The sequence below is a fragment of the Pundamilia nyererei genome, unplaced genomic scaffold (assembly GCF_000239375.1).
Source record: "Pundamilia nyererei isolate P.nyererei 1_Seehausen unplaced genomic scaffold, PunNye1.0 scaffold00050, whole genome shotgun sequence".
Taxonomy (NCBI): Eukaryota; Metazoa; Chordata; class Actinopteri; order Cichliformes; family Cichlidae; genus Pundamilia; species Pundamilia nyererei.
Genome location: NW_005187451.1, coordinates 1,164,690 through 1,173,995, shown reverse-complemented (window position 1 = coordinate 1,173,995; position 9,306 = coordinate 1,164,690). Strand labels below are relative to the sequence as shown.

The 9,306-nt window shown below is 40.0% G+C and overlaps 1 protein-coding gene across 3 annotated transcripts in view; it reads left to right on the top strand.

The window, feature by feature from the left end:
- pde4ba (phosphodiesterase 4B, cAMP-specific a) overlaps positions 1-9,306 on the top strand; it is a 201,953-nt gene that overhangs the window by 53,923 nt on the left and 138,724 nt on the right. For 2 of the 3 annotated variants that reach the window (XM_013910867.1, XM_013910870.1), the window contains 2 exons: positions 5,963-6,201; positions 9,228-9,281. In XM_013910867.1, the coding sequence (XP_013766321.1) occupies positions 5,963-6,201; positions 9,228-9,281 (293 nt within the window). The remainder of the gene's footprint in view (positions 1-5,962; positions 6,202-9,227; positions 9,282-9,306) is intronic. The other variant, XM_005733113.2, reaches the window with a different exon arrangement.

Sequence of the window (9,306 nt, the reverse complement as noted above, 5' to 3'; positions counted from 1 at the left end):
TAAAGGCAAATGAATCAAATGGTCGTATCCATAACACTGATGAACTTTCTATGTTGAATATATCAAGTAATGGAAAACCTAGTCAGAGCTTTGAGTCTGATGACTCATCAGACCAGTTGAATTGGTTCAGACTTTCATTTGGCACGTAGCTCCGTCACTCTCTCCTCTCGCTCGATCAAATGTCCTTTTACCTTGTGACCGTGGGAGAAGAAAGAAAAAGAAACTTTCTATAAAATAAGGGGAAATGAGTCATTGTGTTATTGCAATCATGCTGTGCTTCTGACTAACACGCTCGTCCTGTTAGAGTAATGTAAAGGTGCCTTCTACAATGGCCACAGATGAACCGCATAGAAACATTGTTTTTATGTCCTGAGCAACTCACAAAATACCGTAATGTAGCATTCAATAAAACTGCATAGAAACTGTTATCAGTTCAGAAATGTTGCAAAGTTTACACAGAGTTTGAGCAGGAAGCCAGTCCAGTATTGCTGTTAAAGATGTTATCTGACCTGGGATCAGATTACTGCCTATTCTGGTCCATATGGTGTGTGTCCTTTACTTTGCTCTGGTAATTGTTTTGAGTTACATGTGCTTTTTTTCCTCTGTATCCTTTATGGATCTTACATCACCATCCTTCCTTTTTCCCGTCTTTATCTTATTTTGTTTTCAGTGCAGTTCTTATCACTATTATGCTTCACATTACCTCTGTGTATCTGCCATCCGCCACCACCATTTATTCTCGGAGCTGTCAAAGAAAAGCATTATCTGTTCCTCCTTGCTGACTCCTCTGGAGCTCTTCCCACTGTAAAGCAGTACTTACTCTATTTATTTAAAACATATTTACATATGGCACAGCACCAGAGTCAGGTCATAAATCAATTTTTACTGCTTTGTATTTCATTACCTAGTGCCTCTACTTTTTTAATGTTTGCTGTCAATTTATAATTTGCCTAAGAGCAGTTGCCATGCTCATTAGTCTTTCAGCTGTATTTTCTAAAAGCATGGTTTCCCTTTATCTTCAAGAGAAAGGGTCAGAATTCATTATCTGACTGAACATTAAATTATTTTAAAAAATGCTGAAGAAGAAATAAATCATCAGAAAGCCCATCTATGTTCTGAGGCAATTAATGCTAATGTTGGTGTCATTTTAGATGATGGACCATTTCATAAAGTTTATGAAGCAATTATTTATTTTTTAGAGAAAAAATGAACAGCATTGCCCTTGCATATTTTGTGTAGTGACATCAGAAATATATGGAAATAATAATCGCATAACTAGACAAAGCAAAGCCACAATAGCTGCAGCCTGCTATTTTCTTTTTAATTAAATAATTGTGGGAAATTATTACGCAGAGGAAAATTGGTTTCAGAGGTGCAATCCACATATGTGTGACACCAGTGTTAATATACACAGTGGTGAGCAGCATGGTTGTACAGAGAAGGTTAGTGAAATGGAATTTATGGAAACAGATTTTCATAAAGTCACGATTACAGACGAGTATAATCCAACGAAACCGCTAAAATACAAACTTGGGTATTTTTCATATCTATACTCACCGGCCCCTTTGTTAGGTGTACCATGAGTATTGACTAGGGCTGGGTTTCAATTATCGATTTTCCGATTAAAATTGATTTTGGCTTAAATACCACGATATCAATTCATTAAATCCTGAATCGATTTTTAAATATAAATGTATTTTGCCAGAAATGCCAGAATCTCAGGTTAAAGCTTTCATTTCAACAACCACCAAACAGCTAAAACAGCAAATGAGAGACTGGTTCCATGCAAAGCGTGGATCTGAGGCATCAGAATCTTTGAGTTGTCGGCTTTCTCACCCGACGGCACGTCCACCGGGCCTGAAAGCCGACAGCTCACAGATTCTGATGCTGCAGGTTTCGTCACTCTATAACCAAAATTTACTGAACTAGCAGCAAAAGATCCAAACTACGCTTCACATTTGATAAATATTGTCATTAATTCCCTCCTACCTTTGCTGTTTTGCTTCCAACACGATAAAATCACACTTCCTGCACTGCTCTCACTCTATTTTTTTCTTCAAAACTTACCTCTGACAGCAAAGCCTCATTTCTGCTGTTTAATACCGAAGAAATTTAAACTTTTTAAAATTAGACCAAATTGCAAAACGCTTAGCTGTATATATGGAGCGACTGGCTCTCTCTCTCTCTCTCTCTCTCTCCTGCTGCTACTTCAATCATGAAACTGATCAATGATCAGCTGATCGGCTTTTCTGTCGCGAGTCCGTCTCTCTTGTTTGTTTTTGGCCCACTTCGCTCCAGAAAGAGGAAACCAGCGGCTGAACAACAGCAGCACGTTTAAGCTTGATAAGCTGTTGTTAGAATTTATTTAATATTACTTTCTACACCAGGATCTTTTTCTACAGCTGGCGGCTGTAACTGTGCAGGGGCGGATCTAGCAAAGTTTAGCCAGGGGGGCCGATAGGGCATGAACAGGGAAAAGGAGGCACAAAGACATACTTTTCTTTCTTATTCTCATTTAAAATGTCGAGCTTTTAATAAATAATTATCCAAATCTTACACCCAAAGTTTTAATCTGATGTAAAATGTGTAGAAGTCCATTACTGTATATAGTAACTATTAAGTCTGATATACCCTAGTAAGCTATAGTACTTTTTCCTTTGGGAAGATACCATCTGTGCAGTCTGCAGTTCTGTAGAAGAAAGATGTTGAATCTATTTAATTCTTCTTCTTGAAAATAATTGATTTTTGTGCATTTTGTTTCACACTGCATCAAATTAAAGTTGATTACGCCGATTAAGCATCATGAGGTGGAGGGTGGGGGGTGGTTCCCTATTTTTTTTTTTTTTTTGCTGGGAGCTTGCAACCTTATTAATTAGGTTGCTTACTCTTTAAAAAAGCAGAATAAGGAGGATGGTGCAGGTTTAACTTTATTAGATTGATCAGTTTTGCTGAACTATGAAATATTTTGGGTGCAGTGTATTTTTTGCATACAGGTATAATAGAATAGCTTTAGTGTTGTTGTTTATTTAAACTTGAATTTGAACTTATGCAGCAAGATATTAAAAAAACAGTTTTAATTAAAAAACACATTATATCGGATTCATATCGGTATCAGCCGATATCCAAATTTATGATATCAGTATTGGACATAAAAAAGTGGTATCGTGCCATCTCTAGTATTGACTGCTCGTTAGCACAAAATGACAACAAGACCATCTCCTCGATACACAGATGGTCTTTGGTCTCAGCTGCAGGTTTCCCCACGTGATGAAATGTTTCTCCCACTGAAAACACTACGTCTAGTTTCCTTAAATGGATGATTGGGCATGCATCAAGACATTTAAATCATAACGTCATTAAATTAAAAAAGAAGGTCTAAGCTATTACTAGTAAGGTGTACCTAATAAATTATAATGAACACACCATTATTTATAGAAGAATGTAAAGACCTAAAGGGTAACAAAAAACACAAGCAATGAAAGCCTTGCTAATGTAAGTGTTTCTGCGTAGATTGTAGGGAAAATAAATGTTGAATAAAAACAATGGTGTAAGTGGAGGACATGAAGGAAACCATGAAACTGGGGCAGTGTCCTGCAGACAGTCCTGCCCTTAGACCAGATGAACTGCTGCAGCATGATGTGAAGATGGATGTTCAATGAAGACACCAGAAACATGAAGATCCGTTTTATCTTGATAAATTGTCCCAAATTACTTCTCCTGGTGTAATAACAAGCCAGACTCTGTGAGTTCACTCATCCAGTGTGTTCAATTAAGACTTGCAGAGTAAAACTGTTTGGGGTGTTTCCAGCTTAGTAGTGTTTGTCTCTAAATGTGACTTAGATGAAGACCAGTCTGCATTCGGGAGTAATTAGTGCACCAAGCGACAGCTCTTAGAGCAGGATAAGAATTAAATATAACGAGCTGAACCCAGCTGGGTAAAGTTTACAGACACAAATGAAAAATGAACAACTGCTAATAGCAAAACAAAGAGATGATTTTTACACAATGGAGAAACAGAAGCTAAATCAAGCTTTCAGTATCCTTGTTTGCCATTAGCACTGATTGAACAATCAGGATTTGTTGGGCTCCTGGAAGCCACAAGGGGAAAACAAGTCATTGCCCACGCGGCTAAAAGTAAATGTGCAGTGAAGTGAGGTTGTAGCGCTGCTAGCGATGCGTTGTTAGGTTGGTAATGCATAGAAGCCACGCGTAGGCAGAGGGAGGCAGCTAGCCAAGAAGAGAGGTGGTAAACAGGTCGGTAAATACTGACATGACTTGTCACACTTTATATTTCCGCTTTTTAAAATGTCTCACATTAGCCGAGCCATGAGAGATCAAGACAGCCCATAATTTGGCTGTGGTACGGGATAATTGAGCGTCACCGTGGCATGTGTGGGATCTTCTGTGTGTTCCAGGTGCAGGTGGTTTCCATACACGCCGCTGCTTCTTATCGCATGATGTGTTGATGCTAGGTGGTGTTTTAGGCACAGCTGTTTTAGCTGCTACCTTCAGCTACCTGAGTGGGAGACACAAAATAAAACATTCAGGAAACAAGAGAGGAAGTATCTAACTTAACTGAATGATTGTTAACATCAAGAATAAACTAAATTTCTTGAGAGGTGTGTGAGATATTTGACAGATATGTCAGAGGATATCAAAAGCGTAAACATAAGCTGTTGAGACGACAAAGACGGAGGAGAATAGCAGGCAGTTAAATATGACTACATAGTATTTCAGAATCACAGTATTACACCAGCAGCAGCCTGAACAGCTGACACAAGATCGGATGGATCCTCGTTTCGTGTTTTGACCACACCATGAAAGAGCTACAGCAGGAACTGAGAGACCAGGAAATGTTTTTCCGGTCTTCTGTCGTTCAGTTTTGGTGAGCCTGCGGCCTCAGCTTCCTGAATAATGTGGTCTTCTGTTCTGGTATCCTTCAAGGTTCCACATGTCTTCTTTGCACCTTAGTTGTAACAGCTGAGCTGCTGTTGCTTTCCACTGAGCTCGAAGCAGTCATCAGCTGATGCCACTCGCTGAGTATTTTCTTTTTTCAAATCGTCCTGTAAATCTTAGAGATGATCGTGTGGAAAAATCCAGGTAGATCACGAGTTTATGAACGACGTCAGCCCGTCTGACACCAACAGCCTCGCTGTATTCAGAGTCATTTAAGTTCTCTTTCTTCCTCATTCTGATGCTCACTTTGAACTTGAGCAGCTCGACCATATCTACATAGCTGAATGTACTGAGTTGCTGCCAGGTGATTGGCTGATTAGATTTGCGTTAACGAGCAGTTGAACAAGTGTACCTAATGAAGAAGCCTGTGAGTTGATGTGCCTGCTAGAAAATCTAAGCACATGCTCAGTTTTTCTCTCTCGTTTGCTCATTAACACTCGTCAGGCTCTATCATGGCTTTCAGAGCTACGTGTTAAATTAGGCAGTGCAGCTGAGACATAAACATGGTTTACATGCCGTGCAATCAGTTCACTACAGACGGCATACGCTACAGTAATAAGACAAATTATGTCTGTGAATAAAGTGGATGAGCTGAAGCTTCAGAGGAAGAATGAGTGAAACTGTAAATGTTCACAGAATAAACAGCTGCGTTGATCTTGTTTTAAATGAACGTGAGTATTAGAAATATGGAAACTGACACGTTTGTCACTCTTTTTAAACAGTCGAGTTTTTTGTTTGTGATACTTATTTCTTTCTTAGAATGCAGACGCTGTATCAGGTCACCGATCCACTGTATGGTAATAGATTTGAGTTTTAGTCAAAAACAAGGCTATGGCGCCACTTAGTGGGCAAACATGTGATGAACTGGCGAGAACAGGTTTGTGAGTTGGTGATAAAGTTTAATTTCTTTTTGCTCTGTTTATCTTTTTAGTAGAGAAAATGTTTTATCTTGCTTTAATTTTTTAAATCTGTATTTTTAATTGTTGTTCTTTCTTTCTCTTCTCAGGACAGCAAAGAGCCTCCGGACTGCTGCCTCAGTGAGTCTTTCACTTCCCCTTCCTGCACTCTGGGAGTCGACCTGCGCCGAGGACGACGGCGTTTCTCGGGCAACCTGCAGCTACCCCCGCTGTCGTGGCGTCAGGGGGAGAGGTCACGGACGCCTGACGGAGAGATCATGACGAGGCCGACATCCCTGCCGTTTGGAGCTCCTCCCAGGATAGACATCACACCGGTGGATCCTGAATGGTGAGTGGGCTGAAACAAAGGTGGTGTACAGTTAATGTTAATCTCACAGGAAGAATACTATGAGAACATTTTGTCTTATATGTTAGTGGAGTAGCTCTTGCAACATATGCTATGGGTGACTTTGGGTTTTGTGCATTAGGGAAGGGTTAATGAACATGTTTCTGGGGCATCTGGCATGAACACGCGAGCTCTTGTTGCCATGTTGCTCTTCAGGTTACATTGGTCTAAGTGTGACAGAACTCCACATTTACACAGTGAGTGAGTCTGTAATGCCTCCACACTGACTCGTGTCACAGAAAGGCAGTGATCTAGTTCCATAATAAAGACTAAACTATAACATATTAAAATCCAACAACTGTTTGGTTTCCTTCAACACAGATAAGACAGTAATTCATGCTTACAGTTTGTCAAATTGAGAAAAGGATCAACAGCTCGATTCATTATTTCAATCATCGAGTAGCAGATGGTTCGTGCTGTCCTTAATCACGTAATTCTGGGTTTGACTCCACCTTCTTTGTGGAGTTTGTGTGCTCTGTCAGTGTGGGACTGCAGCATTCCTCCCACGGTGCTACAGTCATGCATGCAATATGGTTGTAAATCAGGTGCGAGTGTGAGCACGAAGGGCTGTGTGTCTCTCCGTGGGCATCCTCTGCGATAGACTGGCGACCTGTCCGTGGTGCACGCCACCTCACACCTAATGAGAGCTGAGATGGTCTCCAGCCCCCTGTGAATGAAAGTAGTGGTTAAGAAAATAGACAGGTGGACTAAAACTATCATTTATTTATGTCTGATACAAAGTAATTACAATCAGTTGTTACTTATTGTTACACTGTTATACATTTAGTACTTTAACATCACTTTAAGCTACATTTAGTTGCTCTTACAGGTAAAAATGTGCTTTACAGTGTGGAATCAGTACTTCTGTGTAAGTAATAGGATTACTTCTACATAACCTCTACATACATATCTGCCTTCTAGTTGATGATTCAGTTCCTTTGATTAAAATGAGCTGATAATAAATACATGCATGGCACTGAAGTTCGAGGTTAATGACATATTTTATATTTTATAATACACATATTTTTAAAGCTAGTCAAGCTCTGCTTTAGTGTTATAAAAATGTGGGTTGAATAACTAATCTTTGCAGACAAGCATCAGCAAAATGAATCCTCAGCTGTAGAGAGTAGAAACCTCTCTGCATCAGTGTGTGATTTTTCATGTCCCATTAACGCTGATGAAGATGATGCTGCCTCTTTACATTATTCATGCACTCGGCCCACAGAGAAAGTGCATCCTGGTGCACACCGGGCACTCGTTCACAGCAGGAGGCACAATGTGCAGTTTCAGATGACACGTACACAAACGGCGTGTGGCTTTTGGTTGGAAGCCTGTTGTGTTAAGTTCAGATACACTTTTGTTAAGCTGGCCAATCAGCCCTTACTGGCTCGTTACTTGAGTACTCTCAGTGAGTTTGATGTTAGGAGAGATAAATCCAGTTAAGGCACACTTGAGTATGAGTTGCCTAGTGCTTACTTCTCTTCAGATAAATGGATGTTGAAAGGCGGCTGCTAATTAGCAATGATTGGCACTGAATTTAAGTGTATGTGTTTATGTGTGGTGTATGGATGCGTATGTGTGCTGCTCCATAGTGAGTTGACACAGTTGTAGGTGACGGAGGGCTCGATGTGGCTACAATGATTTGTCTCTCTCAGAGAGCACATGTGCCTGTGTTTACAACAACAGATTGTAACTTTCTCCAGTTTTACACGCAGATAAAGTTTCAGCCACGCCTCATGTCTATTCTAATTTTGCTAGACAAGTGGGGAATACAGTAAGTGCAGCAGTTTATAAAAAATCTGCAAACACAGATCTAAATAAAAAGCATAAAAAAAGGTCCGGGCTCTGGTGAGGCCAATCCACGGCTGATAGTGTTCCCGTATGTGTTTTCCTATTATGGAATACTTTTACTGCATTGGCACTGTTCTTGGGATCATTGATTTTGGGGCAAGCTGCCAGTAATTCCTAAAAATACACTTTAAGATGGGTCTGTTGGGTGCAGACTGGTGCAGGCTTGGGACTTTCACACAGTACTGTAAACAGTTGAAAAATGTAATATTTGTATTATACAAATGAAGTAATTTTTCTGCTATTAAAACTGTCTGTTGGGAACTCTGCAAGTCTAATTTTATTGATATGTTAAATGCTGAAAAAATATAGACAATACAAATGATCAGGAGAGATGTAACAAAGTATCCAAGGCAAACTATTCAGCTGTTAAACCTGTCGAACTCCAGTCCTCGAGGGCCGCTGTAAACTTTTAAATGTGTCCCTGCTGCAACACACCTGAAGAAAGTTAATTGGTCTTTAGCAAGAATTGAGTGCATGCTGAGGTGGCAACCCCCTAACCAGACTCAAGTACATTTAAATGAATGTAAGTTTTTGAAAAAATGTTCATTCATTTATGAATTGCCGCCTCAGCATGCAGTCAAGTTCTACAGAGCCTTGCTAATGACTTAGTTATGCTATTCAGGTGTGTCGCAGCAGGGACACATGGAAACGTTTTAGGACTGGAGTTCGACACCGATGTATTAAACCAACAGTCCAGGCTGCTTTTCTCTGAAACATCAAACAAAGCCCTGCATGTGGATGCTGATGTACAACGTCCTCGTTTGTGGATTAACATGACTGCGTGTTTAAAAGTGTTGTACCTTCTCTTGTAACCAGCAGAGTGCAGTGTGTTGATTCTAGCTGGATGCACACATGCAGATTAAAGAGCAAACATCGTGTAAATGCAGATATTCGGTGCACTGGATGGTTAAATGTTTGTAACCCAGTTTACACCATTTTGGACATTTGTGATCTGATGTTCATTGAAACACCTGATGTTATATTGTTTGGAACGATTGTAATGAATGACTCCAGCAGAGAATTCAAAATATGACGTTTGTTGCTGTTTTTCTTTTGAATTTGACGGCTCTGAACATCCTGTAGATATTTACTGCATTTATTTTTGTTTCTGTTAACAGCGACTTTACTGATGGCAGCACAGTCCACTCCTGCAGCCACAGGCTTTGCAGCAGGTGAGGCGTGTGTCAGCTGTCAGTA